The sequence below is a fragment of the Lipomyces tetrasporus genome, assembly GCF_029532465.1.
Source record: "Lipomyces tetrasporus strain NRRL Y-64009 chromosome Unknown POJ06scaffold_9, whole genome shotgun sequence".
In the NCBI taxonomy this organism is placed as follows: domain Eukaryota; kingdom Fungi; phylum Ascomycota; class Lipomycetes; order Lipomycetales; family Lipomycetaceae; genus Lipomyces; species Lipomyces tetrasporus.
In genome coordinates this window covers 643,876-664,470 of record NW_026611604.1, presented here as the reverse complement: position 1 = coordinate 664,470, position 20,595 = coordinate 643,876, and the positions used below count along the sequence as shown (strand labels likewise).

Here is a 20,595-nt window from a genome sequence, read left to right as displayed (position 1 = left end):
TCTCAGGTACGATACGCGGAAGATGGCATCCATTCGGTGCAATGACAGCTGGTAGAGTGGACTTGCCGTGTCTGCTCGTATGCCCTTGCATAAGTCGTTCGATGGAGGTAATCCACAATTGTTTGGGAACCTGCTTAAGAGGATGATCGGCTGGATCCAGTGAGAGGTCATTTACTGGATTTAGTGATTTCCAATTCTGGTGTCGTTTAAAATGATTTAAACGAAGATAATTTCGGGCAAACACCTTCGTGCAGCCAGGCTCCGTACAAGGATATTCTCTAGGTTTGTTGTCTAAAGTAACGGTATCACGGTTGTCCATAACTAGTAGCAATATAGCTGACGGTGTTGCTGGTGCTGCCGCTGTAATAGGCCGAAAAAGGGCGATTCATCGTAGGTTCGAGGCAAAGAAATAATTTCTATTTGCGCGTCTCTTGTGCTGCATTCAGTTTAGTCCCGAATAAACTTTATTTTGCCTCATAATTTCGGATATATGGCAGGAGTAAATAAACGTTTATTCGTATATGCCACTGTTATGTATCACCAAGCCCTACGACGAGAATAATGTACATCTCAAGAAAAATAATTTATCACTTTACGAGAATAATGTACATCTCAAGAAAAATAATTTATCACTTTGCCGTCGCACCCATATCTCCTTGGGGTGTGGGGCCGCCCTCCTTTGGCATGATGTCGAAGTCGAAAATATCAGCTGGGATCGAATAGCTGACGCAACTGTTGGGAATGTCAACGATGGAGGAGATATGGGTCTCAACGGGCGCAGCAGACAGTAGGAGGTAAGCCTGCTCCCCAGTGTAGCCGAACTTCTTGAGATACTCAATGGCGTTAAGGACAGCCTGTCGGAAGGCTACCTTGGCGTCAAGAAAGTGCTGTTTGCCGCTCTCGTCCACGGAGATACCCTGGAACGTAAGGTAGCGAGAAGGACCGTAGTGTGCCTCCACAGGACCAGGCAGGAAAACTGGGTTGTATATTGAAAGGTCCTTCATACCATTCTTAATAAGTCCAAGCTTAAGGGTAATGATACCATGCATTTCAATGGCTCCGCAGAACGAGATCTCGCCATCACCTTCAGAGAAGTGAATATCACCGACTGAGAAACCAGCACCCTTAACGTACACGGGAAGATAAGCCTTTGCACCGCGGGACAAGTTCTTAATGTCAATGTTACCACCGTGCTCACGAGGAGGAACTGTCCGGACACCTTCCTCGGCAATCTTCTTGGCGAGCTCAGCAGAAACAGCTTGACCCGCGTAGGCACCCTCAGGATTGGGGAGAGCAGCAACAGTATGAGGAGTATTGATGGAGGCATGGAAGTCAACAAGCTTGGACTCGCGCTCCTTCCATATATTCATCATCTCATACGAAGGGAGTGTGCCAATGATACCGGGGTGAATGAAGCCGGGGAACTTGACGTGGGGAATGTGGCGGGACGAGGCGAAGATACCGTTAAAATCCCAGATAGCTTTTTGCATGTTAGGGTAAATATCACCCAAAAATGCGCTAGACTTGGCGGGATCCATGATGGCGGTGTAACCCCACGGCTCGTCTGGGAAAGGCTGAACATCCTGGATCTCCATGATGAGGAGGTCACCGGGCTAAGTCTGTCAGCAGGAGTATTCTGTAAAGGATTAATATTAATTGGACAATACCTCGGCACCTTCGACCTCAATTGGACCACTCAGGCAGTGAATACCCATGGGATTGACATTCTTGATATCGTCCGCATCATCGGTGTTGAAGACCTGACCACCGGAAGAGTCGAAGCACTCGACCTTGAATACCTCACCAGGCTTGACCTTGCACTGTATTGCGATATATTAGAATTCATTTGGTGACCAATGCGATGTCAATTGGAGGGTTATTGACTTGAATGAAAGCAAATAAATGCAAACACATACGTAAAAAGGAATTTCCGGGTGCCAGCGAGTGTGGAGACCGGGCTGCTCGTGGTAAGGCTTCTTAAGGTCGACCTTAATTACGGTAGGGATAGGATCTATGAAGCAACGAGATATCATTAGCAATTGTCCATCTGAACTTGTTACTTAATTGGATAAGGTCAACATTCTCTCAGTCGCAATCTGCATTTCCGCCATCGTCTCTCGCCGCCGGTGCAACTAAGCAGTGTGCTAATTACCTTTTGCCATCGCTATCGGTGTAAATAATTACAAATTGACTCAATTGAGGCACTGAGTGAATCCGAATTAAACCAGAGTTGCAGGTTCAAGCGGGGAATACGCAAGACGATACGCGAGACGACTTCTTGACCGGGTCCGGAAAATTCCAACCCAAGGTGTTTTTCCGGCGAATGCGTAGTGCAGTTACGGGAGATAAGGCAGACTTCTTATCTGGCTCCGATGGGTCTCCATCTCGTCAGGTCGGACTGACATTGGGCACATAAGATAAGGCGGGTAAGAACAGGAGTCTCCATTATTTGATGTGGACGCTGCAACGGTGCGTATCTAGGATGACAATCAGGCGAAAAGGTAACGTATATAGATTAGGCCCCCTTCTCTAAACCGCGTTTTCCATTGGGCCAGATACCCATCGTAAGTACAGCGTATGATAGAACGGTTGGAAGAAAAGCTGATGACGTCAGGCTGATCACAATTTCCGGTCACCTGTTGGCCATAAAACTTTTACGAATAGAATTATACTTAGCCGTGTTTTAATAACGCGTCTGGCTCAGGCTATCGATATCTCATCAGCGGTGCCTGGCCGCTGAATATCATTCAAATCGTGTAAGGATTACATACGAACGTGCGACCTTCTCACACTTCGGGAATACATGCCATTAGGACGGTGAGTGCGATATGTACAATAATACCATGATGCCTATCAGTTTCTCTTCCTATCTCTTACACAAGCAACCGACCAGGAGAATATTGATTATGCACAGTCAGACACCCAGAGTAGCAATACCTAACTGTGGCTTTATCGGTATAGATTTGACAATTGAGTAGTATTCTGTATTTCAAATCAACGATCAATTACGGAATAGTAGTGAGCCAACATATAAATCCATCTTACCATATTCACCCAAAAATCTACACAATGCCATTATCGCCACTGAAGATGAGCCAAGTTAATCATTATTGCCATAACACCATACTGAACGCAGTATTGGAGTCATATACTAATTAAGGGACGCAACAAGAGAGTTACCGCCTGTTTCGAACGGCATGCAAAATGAGATAATCTCGTATGACTGCATGTTTCGGATTAAGTTCCCATATCCTTCCTTCCATGTCGTCACGTTCAGTCGATCCTTGTATTCCGCATAAAACCCCATTTTCTTAGATCGTAAGAACTGATAAACTTTCATCTTGTAAATGTCTTCCTCATCATAATACAATATTGCGCGCTTGCATGTTAGAGATAGCGCAAGAAGATCGTCATACTCATCAATATAGCTTACTATTGATGTGACGACTTCCGCGGGCAGCGACGAAAACAGAGAGTATTTGAAGCTTCTCAATCTCATGCTGTTTACGGACGTCTCAGCCGATCTCAACGTCCCTTGAAATGGATTGCATAACTTTGAAAGTTAATAAGTATCCTGACTCTGGTACTGCAATATCCTGTTCCCTTGTATTAGACGGCACCATACCCAACGTTTTGACAACGCCGGAGATCGGATGCCACCTTGGATTGGCACTCAAAGCACGCTCTCGCCCGAAGCAGACATCGCTTCTAGAAAGCTATCATAGAAACCATACAACCCGTACCCTCCTGCGCAGTCGCGACTCAGGAAGGGCTAAAGTTTAAAGTTATCCAGGGGATAGAGCTTAACACTGTGGCAGATAGCACAGCGGCGCCATCGCCCGCCGCCGGCTAGAGATTGAAGTACTGGTCGTAATCATCACTACTCTCCTTCGGTTTACTGCTCTGTCTTGAGCGCCAGCTACTGTATTTTCCTAGCAGTGATATAGTGCATGAGAACAGCGTTTGGCCTATTCGACCAAATACCTCATGGACTGCAGCATCAGGGAGACGGCTCCGTTGCTGGACAGTCGAGACACGTCCGATGACTCCAATTCAATATCGTCTGCAAGCAGTTGTGACGCGATGCTGAAGCGGAGGTCGTGGGATGGCATGGATGCTGCTGCCCTGCTTGAGCAGAGCGTGCTCGCTGACGAGGATCTAGTCGCGACGGCAATTGATATAGACCCTGAGTTGGAGAGATCCATATGTCGGAAGCTCGACTGGCGATTGCTGCCCGCGCTCAGCATCATGTACCTGTTCAAGTGAGTATCAACGATTCACTAGTATTATTTACTGAGCCTAACGAATTCAGCTCATTGGACAAGAGTAATCTTGGAAATGCCAAAACAGACGGGATCGACGTGGACCTCGGCTTCACAGGCAACCAATACAATCTTCTTTTGTCGATATTCTATGTGCCATACGTGCTCTTCGCATTGCCACTTACTCTCCTAGGAAAACGATATGGAGTCACACGCGTACTACCGGCTCTAATGCTTGGGTTTGGCTCCATGTCGCTCGCGTCTTCAGCCTGCCAAACTTGGGCTAGCTTAATGGTTGTTCGATGGTTTCTTGGCATGTTCGAGTCTGCATTTTTCCCACTTGTGATCTACTACTTGACAACTTTCTATCGCCGAGGTGAACTAGCACGACGTTTAGCAGTGTTTTATGCTGCGTCAAATGTGGCTTCTGCATTCTCCGGCCTATTGTCTTTTGGCGTCTTCCAGATCCAGAATTCTCGGCTTGCTGGATGGAGATGGTTGTTTATCATTGAAGGAATATGTACAATGTTTGCGGCTATTGGTGCTGCGTTCTTGCTCCCGCGCGATGTGTCATGTGCCCGATTTTTGACCGCAGAAGAGCGCTCGCTGGCATTTATTCGTATTCAGAGTGACTCGTCTGCGGTTGTCAATGAGCCGCTCAATATTAGTGAGGCTTTGAATGTCTTTAGGCATCCAATCTCCTGGTGCTGGTTGGTCCTGGAGGTCTGCCTCGGCGTTCCTCTTCAGTCAGTATCGCTGTTTCTGCCCCAGATTGTCGAACGGTTGGGATTCTCAACAGTTAAGACAAATCTCTACACCGTCGCACCCAATGCCACGGGTGCCGTGGCACTTCTCATTCTTGCCTTTGCATCCGATAGATACAGACTAAGGTCTCTATTTATTGCGATTGGTTTTGTGTTACCAGTTATTGGTTTCGTCACTTATCTGTTCATCGCAGACGTCGCTACTCATGTCCATGAAGCATACTTGGCCTGTTTTCTCATGACTGCAGGAACTGCTGCACCGTCTGTTCTTCTTTCCACTTGGTTCTCAAACAACATTCCTTCGGAGAGTCAACGAGCGGCCTTAACAGGCGTTGGCGTCCCACTGGCGAATCTCATGGGTCTCGTTTCAGCGAATGTTTTCCGCGAACAAGATAAGCCACAGTACGTCCTTGCCTTAACCGTTACTGCCGGCTTTGGCGCAGTAGGAGCCATTGTCAGTACTGTCATGGGCATGTGGATGCGGCTTGATAATGTCCGACGAGAGAAGAAGCAAAACAGCTGGGTTCGAGGACAAGTTGCTACGATGGCGTTGAGTGAGGGACCGGCGCATCCTGGATTTAGATGGTTTTTGTAAGAGTGTGTGCATTGCTTGTTTGGATATTCGGCATAGTCGACGGATATGGGTAAATGGTGGTGACATGGACGAGTGGAAAGGACACATGTATGACGTAGGTTTACATAGACGCACTTTGGAGTTATTTGTGTTTTAGACAGTTTGTCGATTATGATATTGGCATAATGCATCTTTCAGGTTATGAACTGGCAAATTGACCGGCGCACTGAAGAATGCATTCGCTGCCATAGAATGTGGCAGCCCGACCAGAACGATATTATTCGGACAAACTAGGGTCAAATATACGCTTCTAATCTTCTGCAGTATGACCGCCGCTCCCAGCCTTGGATTTGACGCTCATGAGGTTAGGGAACGCAAGGTCGATATGATTGCCCTTATCTTAATCGTAGTCGAAATTACTCAGGCAATAGTGCGGGAATCATGCACGGCGTTATCAGATGATACGTTTTGCGATAACTGCTACGAACGTAACTACTTTCTTGTCGGGAGGTCCGTACGGTTATGGGGCGAGTTCCTGAATTTGGCGCATTTCCTGTCATGAAGATCTAGAGCCGCAGGGATCGCCCTGCATACGTGCGAGTTAGACAGTGATCTTAAGTTTGGATCGCAACAGATTGTTACACGGTTCCTTGTCGCCAACATCTTCTAATACGATTTTGGTTAAGTGGGAGCCCTGAATTCGAGTCGAGCAAATTCCTACTCGTCGCCAATCTCACACGTGCGGCAATATGGATCCAGAGAAGGAATTCTACGAAACAGACCAGGGAGGATGTTCGACACTTCACGAAATCCAAGGATCCTGCAGCGCATTTTTAGGTGACAGTCATTTTGCCCATAGCGATCAGCAAGGCGACATCCATACTCGAGACGAAGGGTGCAGCCGTCCATGCCGTCGTGTCGCGTGTAGCGAGGAGAACAATGACTCATGTGGTTCTGACGATAGATGCTGCGAAGGTGACGACGATTGCTTCAAGAAAGTTCAGGACGAGGATTGCGAACGCTGCGGCGGTCCTTGCTGTGGTGGCGAGGAATGTGACGTCGGTAAGAAAGACGGATGTTATGATCCTCGCAACGAAAGCTGCAAGGATGACAAGTGTTGCAAGGAAGGTCAGAATGACGACTGTGAAGGCTGCGGAGATGCCAGTTGTGATGACGGGGATTGCTGCGGCGACAAGAGAGACCGATGTTCTGATTCTGGCGACAAACGCCGGGCCGACGGCGAGTGCTGCCAGGAACGACAGGATGACGTCTGTGAAGGTGAAGGCGCTTGTTGCAAAGGACCGGATGAGAAGCGTCATGCCTACCGAAACGACGTAGCTCCATGTCCCGTTGATGAGACGGATCAAATCCAGCATTCAAGTGTGCCTATTAAGTGCTGCGGTTCCGATGACGATGATCAATCCCTATGCAGTCCTAGCGATACTGAGAAGTTGGTGAGCTGTTGCCTTCCCGAGATGGATGCTCCAGTTAAGCATAAGGTATTGAGATTTAGACCCACCAGGGGTAAGAAGAAAGACAACTGCTCCTGTGACGGTAAGGTTGTTTTTATCTTTCCTGTACTACCATGATCGACGCTAATTATGGTAGAACAATGTGTCGACCGCCTCGCGCAAGCACTTTGCGAGAAGGAATGCCATATGGATACTGGCGGTAGGCTCACATTTACTATAAAGTTATATGCTGTTCTGACAATCGAAGCTATTTGTCCTAGCCATGAGTCCGTTGCTAAGCATTACTCTTCCTTCGTTGTGGACAAACGCGAGACTCTTTGGCGCTGTATTTGCACCGTTATGGAGCATCTAGAGATGTCTGCATCCTGTTGCAGAGAAAATAGTGGTCTCGCGACCGGGCAGCACTATTCGTTTCTGTATCCTCGCTCAGTTACCACGACGGCCCCATCACCCCAGCATCACAAGTTGAGCCGACTGCATTGGCACCGTCACGGCAGTGCTCAACAAGCCCATTCGGAGCAACATGGGGGTAGTCGTCATCGTTCCAAAAATCACAAGCACGGCAAAGGTCAGCACCATATGAAGACAGAGGCTTCGCATCTTTCGTCGAGCCGTTACTTCGGTCGTCATGACGATCCGGAGCGTGCGCTGGTTCCTGAACAGGTCTCGATATCCGTCAAGGGTATGACTTGTTCCTCCTGCGAGAAGAAAGTAACTCATTCTCTTGATAAGGTTGTCGGAGTCACTAGTTCGACGGTCAGTTTCTTGTTCGAAAAAGCTCAGATCGAATACTATCCTACTATAACATCGCCGAAGCAGATCTGTGCCGTGTTAGAACGCATGACAGGGTTTAAGACGTCCGTCCTCTATACCGATCGTGATGCATTCTATTTTATCTCTCGGAAGGTCTGCGCCGCTGACGGTGTCGAGATGTTATCGAATGATAGCTGGAAAGTTGAGTACGACCCAGCTACATGCGGTGCCAGAGAGAGAATGACGACTCTGGGGCTTGAAATTAGCGATATTGTGCCTGCAAGTTATTCTGTTGAAACAGCAACTAGAAAGATCTTTGGCCTGACCATCGACAATGAGACAAAGCAGCTCTGTAGCTCCTTTCTAGTTGCATTGGTACTTACGATCCCTATATTGGTGCTATCTTGGGGGTCGTTCAATAAATCAATGGATTTGATGCGTGCAATAGTTTGCCTTGTATTGGCTACTATTATTCAGCTTGCCTGTGGGAGGAAGATATACATCTTGGTTTATTACACAATTGCTCATGGCTACGATCTCGACTCGGATTGTCTCGTCGCGTTGTCTACTTCTATTGCTTACTTGTACTCGCTCATCGTTTTTGCTCTCCACCGTCATGGGATACTTTTGGACGAAGAGGAGATATACGAGACATCTTCTCTGTTGCTCACGTTCGTTCTTTTTGGCAAACTGGTAACTGCATTGATTCGTCGAGCTGCTGCTGAGCAAGTGAAGTTCGATGGTTTCCAGCCGACAACGGTAAGGCTTCAGCAATATGAGAATGAAATGACGCCTGCATCGCTTCTTCAGTATGGAGATCGTGTTGTTTTGGATGCCGGCAATCAGGCCGCTACAGACGGAATTATCGTGTCAGGACGAGGAGAGTTTGAGGAGTCCCACATCAATGGTGAATCAATTCCGATTCTCAAAAAACAGGGTCAGGAAGTTCTTGCTGGTGCGAATCTCGTATCGGGCTCCGTAGTTTTTCGTGCTACTCGTCTGGTCCCAGAGAACTCGGTATCGAATATCAAGCTTCTCGTCAATTCCGTGACTTCCTTCCGCACGCGATCCAGCGATATTGTCGAACTGGTCGCTAAATATTTAATCCCGGTTATGATTGGTGTTACGTGCGTCGTGTTTATAATATGGACGTTGGTGGGCACTCAAGTTCGTCACCAAAAGGCTGGTACTGCCATTTCTGTCGCTATTACATACGCCATTGGAACGCTGGCCGTGTCGTGTCCATGTGCCATGGTTCTCGTCACCCCACTGGTCTTATCAATGGGTGTTGCTGAAGGACGACATTCTTATGGTGTACTGCTCAAGTCTGCGAATCCAACGGCTGTTGCTAGCAAGGTTAAGCATGTCGTGTTTGACAAGACCGGAACGTTGACCACCGATCAATTGAGTGTTCAGTATTGCTTCTTCAACGAGGAGACCCAATATCCACTCCGAGACATCATCCGCGCTATTGTCCATGAGAATCGGCATCCTATCTCGCGTGCCGTGTCGACTTACTTGAGGAAGTTTGGAGATACCATGGCGACTGTTGGCGAAATAGAGAACGTTGTTGGCTCGGGCATGGCGACGACCTACAAACCCGAGAATGGCGAGTCTGTCACGATCTTGTGCGGCAAGCCATCGTTCCTAGGTCTCCCGCGTACCGATTCCCGTGTCGCTCGGCTCCATAATTCTGGTTTGACGCTTTTTTGCGTCGGAGTCCAGAACGGTCCTATCTTGACTATAATGGGACTCACGTCAACTTTGCGTGAAGACTGTCGACCGGTCTTGGACGCTCTACGTTCTCGCGGAATGACTGTTCATATGTTATCCGGCGACACGCGTCCGGCTGTTGAAAGGCTTTGTCGTGACCTTGACATTTCTCACTATGCAGCTGAAATGTCACCCGAAGGCAAGAACGAATACATCGAGGCCCTCAAATCGGATGGATCGAAAGTCCTTTTCTGCGGCGACGGGGCCAATGACGCCATTGCTCTCGCACAAGCGGATATCGGCCTCAGCATGACAAAGGAAGGCATAACTTTAGCCGCTGCCGACGCTTGCGTTCTCAATAACGAAGTATCAGGCGTAATCAAGCTCTTGGATCTCTCGAAGCGAATTAATCATCGTGTGATAGTCGGTGTGGCGTGGGCTTGCGTGTACAATTTATTCGCTGTGTTGATCGTAGCAGGCGCTTTTGTGAGAGTCAGGATCGGACCTGCGTGGGCGGGTGTTAGCGAAGTTATTAGCATTGTGCCCGTATTCATCATTGCCCTGTCGATGAAGTGGATGGCTTGGAGGAAGTAAGTGGAGGCTTTGACATTGCTACTAATGATTTAATTTCATTTAATTTTCTGATTGACAGAATATATTTCTCTGTTCTTTGTTTTTTGTGCGCGGTGTGAGTGTGACGACAGCTGCTAAAGCTATCGCAGCATGGACAGTCATTTTAAGCCTTCCTTGTAAGTTTTTAACCGTCCCTGCAAATTTGAAAAGTGTACTCATACAATTAAATCTCTGCTCACATTACCACACTATGCATCTAAATATTAAAACCCACATAATACACGCAAATGTAAACGCCATATGTAATTTCCTAATCACTCCTTGCGAACAAAGTCTCCGTCGCTAATGCTCGATTTCTCGCATAGGCTTCTAAATATCGAATCTTCCTTCTGAAACAAATTCCAAGGGGTGTCGAATTCGGCAACCGTACCAGAATCTAACACCAAAATCTTATCATAATTAATAATTGTTTTCAATCGGTGCGCGATGCAAAGAATAGTGCAATGGTTGAATTCCCGGACGATGACTTGCTGGATTTGTGCGTCGGTCTGGTAGTCCACTGAGGACGTCGCCTCATCGAGGACTAAAATCTGGAACTGCCGTACAAGCGCACGGGCCAGGGCAAGTAACTGCCGCTCACCAAGCGAGAAGTTGAGACCTTCATCATCGACCGTCGAATCTAGGTGGAATTTGCCTACTCCTTGTGGCTTGCTATGTTCTTTCTCCGTTGCGATGTCAACCTCTGAAGACGTCACTGATACCGATGTGTCATTGAGAAGTCCGGAACGACGTAGTGCGTCCCAAAGCTGTGAATCCGTGTACGAGTTAAATGGGTCCAAGTTGGAACGAATTGTGCCCTTGAAAAGCACTGGGTCCTGAGGGATAATAGCAAGCTTGGTCCGCAAGTCGTGCAGTCCAATCGACGAAATATCGACGCCGTCGATCAAAAACTTTCCCTCCGAGATCTCAGAAAGGCGATACAGCGCTGCCATGATCGAAGACTTTCCAGCGCCAGTCCGACCACAAATACCGACTTTCTCGCCGCCTTTTATAGATAGATTGATTCCTTTAAGAACATACGGCAATTCGGGACGGTATTTGAGAAACACGTTTTGCATCTCGATAGCACCCTTCTCAGGCCAAGTCGGCCGCGGCTTTGCTTCCGGAATTTCGTATGGTGCTTCAGACGGTAGCTCAGTGATATAGTAGTGCACTCGCTCAGCGGCATTCATATGATTCTCGACGTCAGCAAGCTGCTTGATAACCATCGCCATCTGAAGCGACAGCGTCGTGCAGTAAGACAGCACGAGACCGATTGATGACGGCGATACGTCGAATCGCGCGACAACAGCCAGAATACCAGTCACGAACACGAGTGTAACGGCGACAGATTCGAGGCGGACTGATAGCCAACGTTGGTTTCCAAGGATGACATATGAAAAACGATTCATATAGTCGAGCTGCGTCTCCATGCGGTTGACAAATTTCTCTTGTTCATTGTACGCGCGGACGGATGTCAAACCTGTCAGAGTCTCGGAAAAGTGAGAAAATACTGTGGACCGCGCATTAGAATCCAAACGCTTGATCTCAACGGCGGACGCGCGATAATAAGCTGTGGCATAGCAGTAAAGAATTAGTAGCGGCACAAGAGCAACCGCGAACCAGTACAAATAGGCGATGATCAGCACTAGAATGCCAATAATGCCGGTTATGCCAATGAGGAACATGCGATTCGCATCTGTGAGAGTGTTATCCATGGATTCGACGTCGTTTGAGAAACGGTTAATGATTCGACCGATGGGATTCGTATCGAAAAATGCCATGGGAGCCCGCATCACTTTGTTCGTCGCAGCGAGATTCATGGTTACTGAGGCTTGAGATCCGGCTACATTCAGTTAGCTTAAGTTTTGCAGATATTACCAAGAATACCTACCCCATGTGGTCGCCCATCCAAGCATGAAGAATCCAATCGCGCTCAATAAACCAATGCAGACGTATAATCCAATCTACACATGTTAGGACCGCTAGTGCATGATTACAGACCCTCATACATACATAGAATCCCTTCGACTCATGAAAGCGATCCGCCGTCCAAAACGACAGCCACAAATTTGTGACGATTTGCAGTCCCGTAACACATCCTGCCATCAATACGATCAATGGTGCAATACCCCATGACAGATACTTTCCACCCGCCGCCGCGTAATACGCCTTGTAAACCTTCAGTGAAACTGAGTCCGTTTGACGTTCTTCGGCTTTCATTAGTTTTCCTCCTCCAGCAATACCAGGTGCGCGTGCGGGAACGCCTGGCTTTTCTTTTATAATAGCTTCCTCCTCTTCTACCTCTTGGTCCTCAGATTTTTCGGTCTGTTGAGAGGAGCCGAATTTTGTCAGTTGCGCGAACTTGGGACATGACGTCATCAGTTCATCATAGGTACCAATCGTAAGTCCTCCCTTGCCGTCCATAAATATGATGCGATCAGCACGCGGAAGAATATGTAGCTGATGAGTAGCCAGGAGACGTGTTTTGCCGTCGAGAAGTCCGCAAATGCAGTTATCAACCAGATGCCGACCGACGTGTGGATCCACAGCCGACAAGACATCATCCAAGATAACAATGTCGGCATCAAAATAAGCGGCACGAGCCAGTGAAATGCGGGATTTCTGACCTCCAGAAATGTTAATTCCTCGCTCGCCAATTTCAGTCATGTCACCAGCTGGTAAGACGCTAATGTCGTGCTCCAGAGCGCAGTCCGCGATGATTTTGTTGTATCTCTCAGGATCGAATTCCTGACCGAACAAGATATTGTCGCGTAGGGTCGCGTTCATGATCCACGGCTGCGGGCAATAGGCAACTTTTCCACCGAGACTGACCGTGCCACCAGTCTGCTTCATCTCACCAACCAAGGACGCTAACAGCGACGTTTTTCCGGAGCCAATAAATCCAGCAATAACAATCAATTCGCCCTTTTTGATGGTGAAATTGAGGTTGTGCAATCCGGTGAACTGAACGTCGTCATCAGCATCGTCCTCCTCCACGGCATCGATGTTCGCGAGTTCGGCTTCTGGAGAGGCGTCGACTCCAATCGCATGAGCGCTTTCAACGGAGATGATCCGGCTCAGCTGGTTTTCCTTTTCATCCTTTTCCTTCATAGGATCTGCCTTCGGTTTCGATCGTCTCGACAAGAACGACAGAAACTTTCTATCCTTCTTCTTCTTCTGCCCACGGGGGCCACGACCCCCAGGTCCAAATCCAGGACGCGCTCCAAACTGCGGCTTTTTTCCCGCATTCATCTTCTCCTCTTCCAGGCGCTTACGGTACGACTCTGGATCCTCGTCCCATTCAAACGATGCATTAATTACCTCGATCGCATGGTCAAGCGTCTCGTCAGCAGTGACAATGCCGGTGATTTCCTCCTCCAGTAACATCTTCTCGATCCGCTGCAATGCAACATACGCGTCTGTAGCCGTACTCAAGCCGACAGGAATAACCATTAACGGCATACGCAGCATGTTGAAGAGCGACAACGATGCGAAGACTTTGGCGGGATCTAACGCATGGCCGGTCACCGAAAGCACGACAAAGGCTAGCATGGACGCAAATATGGGGACGGTCATGCTGACTGCAAACAGACCGGAGCGGAGAATGAGGAGGAAGCGGACGAGTTTGATTTCCGAAAACCGAATTTTGGCAAGACGGTCGAGGTATGCGGGTTCCCACGCAAAGAACTTGATGATGCGCATCGAGGTTAGGAGTTCTTGCATGAGGCGGATACGCTGATCGGTGAAGACTGTCGAGCGGACGCGACGACTGGCAATGATTCGGGTGACGCGACCCAGGATGGGCGCCGCAATTATCAGCATGGCGATACCGCAGAGCGAAGGGTAGCCGATGTTGACTAAAAGGAAGACGATGCAGAGTACAACCGGAATTGGCGAGTCGGTTAAAAAGTGAAAGAACATAGCCGCAAATTCGACTCGGTAAGTGTCTGTCGACATCAAGTTTGTGATCTTGCCATTTGTATACTCGAGACGTGCCTTGTTGGACAAGACAAGCGATTTGCGATATAGCGCGTTAATCAGCGTCGTGCGGGCATGAGAGCCCACTCGTGAGGCCGAGTAGAAATACTGCTGCTGTAAGATACTGGACACAACGATCATCGCAGTGAGTCCGATGACCAGGCCAATACCATATCCCACATGCGCGGGCCTTCCCATGTACGCATCGGCGACATAATAGATAATACGGCGACTGAGCTGAGGCGTCGACATCTGGAGCCCATCGACGCAGCAGCGGCAGAAAAACGCGTACCAGATATCGAAGAAGAACGTGTCGTTAATTGCCCGCACAACCAAGTTCTTCTTATGGCCCTTCTGCTTGTGCTTCTCGAGATTGGCCAAAAACTTCTCCGTCATGACTTTTGCTGTTCGGTTAGGTTCAACAAGCGGAACATCGTTCTCTTCCAGTGGACGGGCGTAACCTGTCTGTACCGAGATATTAGCGCGATTTTGCACGGTCATATGTGTGTGGCATACCTTCATCAAATCGTTCATCCACCAAAAATACAACTTGGATAGAAAGTTGGCTCTCGCCTCAGGCGTCATCTTAGGAACATCGGGAACAGGAGGAGGATCATTAACCGCAAAGGGGTTCAGGAAACGCAGGACCTTTACTACAGGATGACGATTCTTTGGTGCAAGTTGGACAGCCGCGCTCGAGCTGTCCCCTTCGGAAGACGTTGAGTCCGAGACCGTGCCATTCAGCTTGCCAATGCTTTTGTCGTCGACAGCCATTGTGCTGGTAGAGCAGACAAACTAACAGGCTGGGTTCTATATTCCGAGGTGATAGCTGCAAGAAATGCAGCAGATGGTCGGGATATATAGATAGGTGTTGATAATGCGTCGTCCTGACTCACAAGGCTGAGTGGCAATGACTAGTTCGATCTCGGATTTATTACCTTTGCTCTGCTCAGTCTCTGACCCATTCACGAGCCGGTCGTAGAATATTGGACATAATGTGTCGTCCTGACAGGTGTACGATTCTGTGGAGATGACATTGGCTTGGACACTCATGTACAGATACCGGCGGTAAACAGCGCCGACTCCGACGTGCCCTGTCCACTGTAGCAAAACGCCGAGGTACCCTACTGAATTGTGATACCAGCACCGAAATAGCGTAACGCCGGGCGTTATTTCACTGTGGAACAATAGTGCAGGTGCTCTTCGGTAAATCCGCTGCGTCACGCTCCCGAAACTGCAATATTTGCGTACAAACTTATCTTTTGACAGGGCTGATTGATTAAGGTGCACCACTAAGCCGTTTATAGAGAATTCCCAAGACGGATTTAACAATAACATACTTCAGCTAATTTCGGTACTGGGCGCCCGAGAATCCAAGTTAAACCCTAGCTCGGGAGGTACTCTAGCCCCAGTGTATCCGGACAAAGATTGCCGCTAATTGGAATGCCTATTCCGCAAGCAATACATGCAAAGATTAGAGATTAATAGATTTCTATCTCTGGCATGCGAATGTTACGTCGGTCAGCAATTCGGCCCAGTCCGCATTTAAAGTTCCGCGGTTTGTCAGATGCGCCAGCGCCTGCAGCTCGGTTCCCGGCATCTCCTGCGATCAGCGTCACGAGCAAAAGCACAATGTGCGCGCCAGTCCCGAAGAGGTTAGTGATCCGATCTTTGTCTTAACGCGTTGCCATATCTCCGTCTTCCGTGGCCGCCCAACATTATAGCAGCGTCCACCACGCCGATCCCAGCAAAAAGAGCGAGAAAGAGCGATCTGCCCGGAACCCTTTACCATAACTTTGACTATTCAAACCAAGCCTTGAGTGTTGTTGAATCTTGATAATCTCTTAACAAGGCGATTCATGCATTCGGTTGTTGCTTCTTACGATCTAATCTGGCGAAAAACAACGGGAATTAGATAACCTTCCAGGTGTACACAATATATTCCTAGGGCTGGACACGATACGATATCGCCGGGTTTTGCCCATATCGCATATCGTATCGCCGGCCAGAAAAGTCTGGCGATATTATCGCCTATTTATCGCCCACTTGGCAATATCGTATCGTATTTTATTCTATATGGGCGATAATACACAGGAATAAGTACCGAGACTAGTTTAACGTATTAAAATTAGGGTTAGGGGTTGGCAAGGAGGGTTCAGCATAATTTATTGAATATAATCTCTGTAACTCACAAAATACCTTTGCTGGGGACTTTTGGCGAGCACTTAATCGAGTAATTACTTAGTCTTTCCATCTCAATGCCCTTTATTTACCGTGATGAGAATCAAGCGGAATCTCGGCGATACGATACGATATTCAACTTCAATATCGCATATCGTATCGCCTAAATTATCGCCAGGAATTTTCCTCTGTCGATATCGTCGTGTAGGCGATATCGTGTCCAGCCCTAAACATACCGCTTAAGAGGAAAGCGGATTACCCGGCGACCGCCCAAATCTTGTCCACTTTGTCCAGTCACATTATCAATTATTATTCAGCCTCGTCATTACGCGCGCCACAACATCCACTCAACATGAGATGGTGGGAATCCTAGGCAGAGCTACAGCATACCAAATATGGCACTTAAGGATGTTCACGAATAAAAACTTCCTTATTCGCATTCGTCAATCGTCATTCGTATTCGCGTGATTTCCGTTTGTTGGTAACGAATAAAATTTGGAGCCTCGAATAGGAAGACGCAATTTGTCAAGACGCTCCCAATAGTTAAACTTTAATCCAGCCAAATTGTATCGCGCTACGAGTCATTCACAAAACGTCTTATGTTACTCCATATTTTCAATAATCCCTTGGAGATTATTCCTATCTACAACAGCATGACCGACATTAATTGTGAGATCTCCTCCGTCGACGGACGGATGAATTCTCCATTAGCTTATGTCCACTTTCGTTCACTGGCCGCCTAATGGTAGGGACACGCAATTCAGCTTGTGTCGATTGTCGAGCCCAATTGGCTGGTGACCTGGCGCTAACTTGTCTGGCCATTTGCAGCAGGCCAGGGAATCGTGATTTTATAATGTTCAAAATTTTAGTTAGTTACTAATATTAGGATTTAGGAATAATTTAAACTACCAATAAATAATTTCACTTATTCTCATTAGTAAGCACAAACTATTTGATATTCGTGAACGCCCTTGAATGGTCCTTTACCAATGAAATTTAATCTGGAGCGAAATTATTTGCCAGTGTCGGAATATTGACGATTCACCTAATTCGACTACTGCAGCAACAACGTAACGAGATTGACTGGGAAGTGTGGACATCGAGCAGCACGCATGGTTCCGATAGCGTGAGACTTATTTAACTGAAAGATTTATTCTAGCTAAGACCAAAGAGTCCAACCTGCTTAATTTGCAAATGCGCTATTATACGCATCCCAACAACACTCAGAAAAGCTTAAATGACTGTACAAAAAGCATCCAACACGTTACAGCTCCTGGATAGTGGTCTTAATTCCTGCTGTCTTCTCATCCATAACGCCCACCCCGGACTGCGTACTTGCACCATCCGTGTTAGAAGCGGTCTCGACACCGTGCATAACGCGCAGCTCCTTCAAGCCCTGAAGATACTCGTCACGATCAACCGCGTAACCATACTCGTTAATGATGACATTCTTGCGCTTTCTGTCGCGTCTAGCAAAGTACAAGAACATGATCAAGGCACCGAAGTCGATTACATTGAACACGGTTGTGACAATGTAACCGAAGTCGTAGTGCGGAGCTTGATACGTCGGGAAGAGAACAATTGGGACCCACATATTGAATGCTGAACCAATTGAGTTGCCAACGGCAGCGAGGAGACCACGAAGCTCAGCATCATCTTGAAATTCCTCTGCCGCCCAAGTAATGAGAAGACTCCATACGGGCTCTCCGATATAATTGCAGAGATTTGCGAAAAATATAACGCCAACCGGTAAATTCCAGATGGCCAATAGCAAACTTCCAAGGAATCGGAAGAACGTGGCGGCAAAGAGCCATGGCCATCGAGCCTTTGTGCGGTCCGACATGTTAGCAAAAAAAAATCCCGAGACCAAACCAAGAGCATAGCCTCCTGTTGGAATAATGTTGATTTCTTCGACCGTGAACATGTTGAGGGATTTCAACCAGAGATTGAAGTAACTTGAGGTTCCTGCAATCCAAAGCATAGTGTAAGACACAAGAAATGGCCATGGTCTCCAGGAGCGAAAGAACATATCAAAGAAACGCTTGGCTGTGAGGCGTCGGGGTTCCTTCTTTCCCAGTGCTTTCATTCTGACAAGACTGATCTCTCGATCCTTCTGGGTAAGCCATCGAGCTCGGGTGTTGTTAGGGAAATCAGGGATGCTATAGTAGCCCCAGAAGGCAATAGGAAAACCGATGATGCCATCGATGATAAACATCCACCTCCATCCGGCAATGCCGTGGACGCCATTGAGACTGGCATAGATACCGGCCTGAATATAACCAGCAAACATGTTGGCCACGTATCCCGCGCAATCGTAGACACCCATTCGCTTTGCTAGTTCATCAGGACCATACCAGCATCCGAGGATATAGGCAAAGCCGGGATATGAACTTGACTCAAAAAGGCCAAGGAAAAATCGAATGATATAGATCTATTGCACCAATTAGCATCTTAACAAATAGCCAATGGCAATAATATCACTCACATGCTTAGCATTCTTTGCCGCCGCAAGCGTCATAACAAGAGCGGACCAGATGAGTTCACAAGTAGGAATCCAAATGGAAGGACGGATCCTGTTGATGATGATCTGCGACGGGGTAGAACCTACGAGGTAGCCAATATAGAAAAACGTGTTAAACAGGTTGCGCTCTTGTCCATACAGAGCCAACTATACAAAGTAGTTAGTATCGACGAGGGACAAATAAACTTAGAGATAGTACATCTTCTTTCATCCCGGAAACATAAGCGTTGCTGACGTTGCTCACATCTAGCGACTTCAGACCATAAGAAAGCAAAGAGTATATCAATATGAACGCGTCGAGCTTCTGAATGTACTTTCGTTCATTTGGAGGCTTCCTGAAGCTATCCCAAATCTGACCTAAGAACAACGCGACACGACCGGGTTTGAAGTTCGGGTCGTCTCCAAAGATGTTTATTCCTTCGAGTGAGATATCGGGACTGTCATTTTTTTCCACTGCCTGCACATCAACTGTGCTGATCTCTTTCTCATTCTCAACTGCCATGACTGCTTGCGTCCGTACTGGGATGACTTACCAGCGAATGATGCGAGCAGAATGTAGCGCAGACCGTCGAATATCGGGGGCAGAGCAGAACTAAATACTTCCAGAGACTTGGAGCTCGAACTGCATAACCCTCCTGTCAGCCCTGCAGAGCGGACGATCGACAGCTGATAAGAACATGGTAGTCATGATTCATCTCAAGCAGGACATAGGTATACACTTAGACGCACGCTAGCTACTCTCTATGGTATCAGAGACACGACACCAATGGCGCACTATCATTTGGTATTGAACCGACAGGGCAAACTAAAACAGGCCCGCTTCGGCGAACAACCCGATGTCACGAAACGATTGACGATATCGGTGCTCGACGGTCTTGGCAGGCATGATAATATCACAGGGGTACGCAATCGAAACAGCTCTAGAACAAGTTCACTAGCGTTGCAAGCATGATGTGGCACTTCACAATCCGCGAGACCCGGTACTTCGGCTTGCAGTGGCCGGCACTCTAGTCGAGTACAGGTGATTCCTTCTGCAGGTTCGACTCACATGGGCCGACTGGGCGGTTAGGGGCGTCGCTGCAGCCACCTGAGCAAGTCATCTTCGACTGCAAAGAAGCGTTGGTACGGCACCAACCAAAGATCGCAGATTTCTCGGCCCGTACTCGTCCAGTTCTGAATCGAGTAAGTGGATGCAACGATAAGGGCAATTGATAAGACTGCCAGAGACACGAGATTGTGCCAAGGCTGCATAACAAGAGACCGCCATGAAACGGTCCTGCCCTCGCCTTCCTGGTACCATAGTCTCGGCGAGAATTAACAAAACCCGGACCAACATCACATAGGTTGCTATGGTCAGTGCTATCGCGAAAGCACGGACTCTTATCGGACATTCTGCGGCGCAGCTGCAATGGGATCCTTGCGCCGCCCCAGTTTAGGTCTATATATGACGACGAGATTGAAGACCTCTGCTTTCCGGACAACCTGATTCTCCGCAGGTAAACAGTTGTTTCACATGTACATCTGCTATTATTGGCAAGCAAGACAAACAATTGTAGATTTAGTGAATAACACGGTTAGACTGTAGGCAATTTACCTAAACTTGGTTGGCGTAAGCTCGAGCACCGCGTCGGCGACCGTATACCCGCCTTGGCATCCAAGGACCACTCGTTTGGTTATTGGAGTGCCGCCGGTCTCTCACATCTACATTGTTCCTTAATTGATGAATCATCAATCCTATTTTAGCGACTCAACTGTCGTATTG

The 20,595-nt window shown here is 47.8% G+C and overlaps 5 protein-coding genes across 5 annotated transcripts; 2 read left to right on the top strand and 3 right to left on the bottom strand.

The window, feature by feature from the left end:
- Positions 1-629: 629 nt before the first annotated feature.
- On the bottom strand, positions 630-2,162 carry POJ06DRAFT_282961 (Acetamidase/Formamidase; the record flags this gene model as incomplete). Its single annotated transcript, XM_056190076.1, has 4 exons — positions 630-1,613; positions 1,668-1,820; positions 1,917-2,011; positions 2,153-2,162. The coding sequence occupies 4 exons, from the start codon at positions 2,160-2,162 to the stop codon at positions 630-632; spliced, it is 1,242 nt and encodes a 413-aa protein (XP_056041754.1).
- Positions 2,163-4,110: 1,948 nt separating this feature from the next.
- Positions 4,111-5,621, top strand: POJ06DRAFT_200926 (major facilitator superfamily domain-containing protein; the record flags this gene model as incomplete). Its single annotated transcript, XM_056185216.1, has 2 exons — positions 4,111-4,262; positions 4,313-5,621. The coding sequence occupies 2 exons, from the start codon at positions 4,111-4,113 to the stop codon at positions 5,619-5,621; spliced, it is 1,461 nt and encodes a 486-aa protein (XP_056041753.1).
- Positions 5,622-6,202: 581 nt separating this feature from the next.
- Positions 6,203-10,152, top strand: POJ06DRAFT_148789 (uncharacterized protein). Its single transcript, XM_056184635.1, has 3 exons — positions 6,203-7,154; positions 7,209-7,271; positions 7,320-10,152. Exons 1-3 carry the CDS (start codon positions 6,350-6,352, stop codon positions 10,130-10,132), a joined length of 3,681 nt encoding a protein of 1,226 aa, XP_056041752.1. The 5' UTR covers positions 6,203-6,349; the 3' UTR covers positions 10,133-10,152.
- Positions 10,153-10,278: 126 nt separating this feature from the next.
- Positions 10,279-15,030, bottom strand: POJ06DRAFT_148782 (P-loop containing nucleoside triphosphate hydrolase protein). The gene is made up of 4 exons (XM_056184634.1): positions 14,648-15,030; positions 12,167-14,596; positions 12,045-12,117; positions 10,279-11,996 (listed from the first exon to the last, which is right to left on the bottom strand). Exons 1-4 carry the CDS (start codon positions 14,903-14,905, stop codon positions 10,426-10,428), a joined length of 4,332 nt encoding a protein of 1,443 aa, XP_056041751.1. The 5' UTR covers positions 14,906-15,030; the 3' UTR covers positions 10,279-10,425.
- Positions 15,031-17,464: 2,434 nt separating this feature from the next.
- Positions 17,465-19,697, bottom strand: POJ06DRAFT_213670 (major facilitator superfamily domain-containing protein). Its single transcript, XM_056185490.1, has 3 exons — positions 19,033-19,697; positions 18,798-18,980; positions 17,465-18,743 (listed from the first exon to the last, which is right to left on the bottom strand). Exons 1-3 carry the CDS (start codon positions 19,333-19,335, stop codon positions 17,577-17,579), a joined length of 1,653 nt encoding a protein of 550 aa, XP_056041750.1. The 5' UTR covers positions 19,336-19,697; the 3' UTR covers positions 17,465-17,576.
- Positions 19,698-20,595: the final 898 nt, after the last annotated feature.

Bases quoted from the DNA above. Each gene is read 5' to 3' on its own strand.
- POJ06DRAFT_148789 (XM_056184635.1), top strand. From the start codon at position 6,350: ATGGATCCAGAGAAGGAATTCTACGAAACAGACCAGGGAGGATGTTCG. The intron at 7,155-7,208 runs GTAAGGTTGTTT...TAATTATGGTAG, and splicing joins AGACAACTGCTCCTGTGACG to AACAATGTGTCGACCGCCTC. The intron at 7,272-7,319 runs GTAGGCTCACAT...TGACAATCGAAG, and splicing joins ATGCCATATGGATACTGGCG to CTATTTGTCCTAGCCATGAG.
- POJ06DRAFT_148782 (XM_056184634.1), bottom strand. From the start codon at position 14,905: ATGGCTGTCGACGACAAAAGCATTGGCAAGCTGAATGGCACGGTCTCG. The intron at 14,597-14,647 runs GTATGCCACACA...ATCTCGGTACAG, and splicing joins GGATGAACGATTTGATGAAG to ACAGGTTACGCCCGTCCACT. The intron at 11,997-12,044 runs GTAGGTATTCTT...AACTGAATGTAG, and splicing joins TGGATGGGCGACCACATGGG to CCGGATCTCAAGCCTCAGTA.
- POJ06DRAFT_213670 (XM_056185490.1), bottom strand. From the start codon at position 19,335: ATGGCAGTTGAGAATGAGAAAGAGATCAGCACAGTTGATGTGCAGGCA. The intron at 18,981-19,032 runs GTACTATCTCTA...TACTTTGTATAG, and splicing joins TTTCCGGGATGAAAGAAGAT to TTGGCTCTGTATGGACAAGA. The intron at 18,744-18,797 runs GTGAGTGATATT...TTGGTGCAATAG, and splicing joins CGGCAAAGAATGCTAAGCAT to ATCTATATCATTCGATTTTT.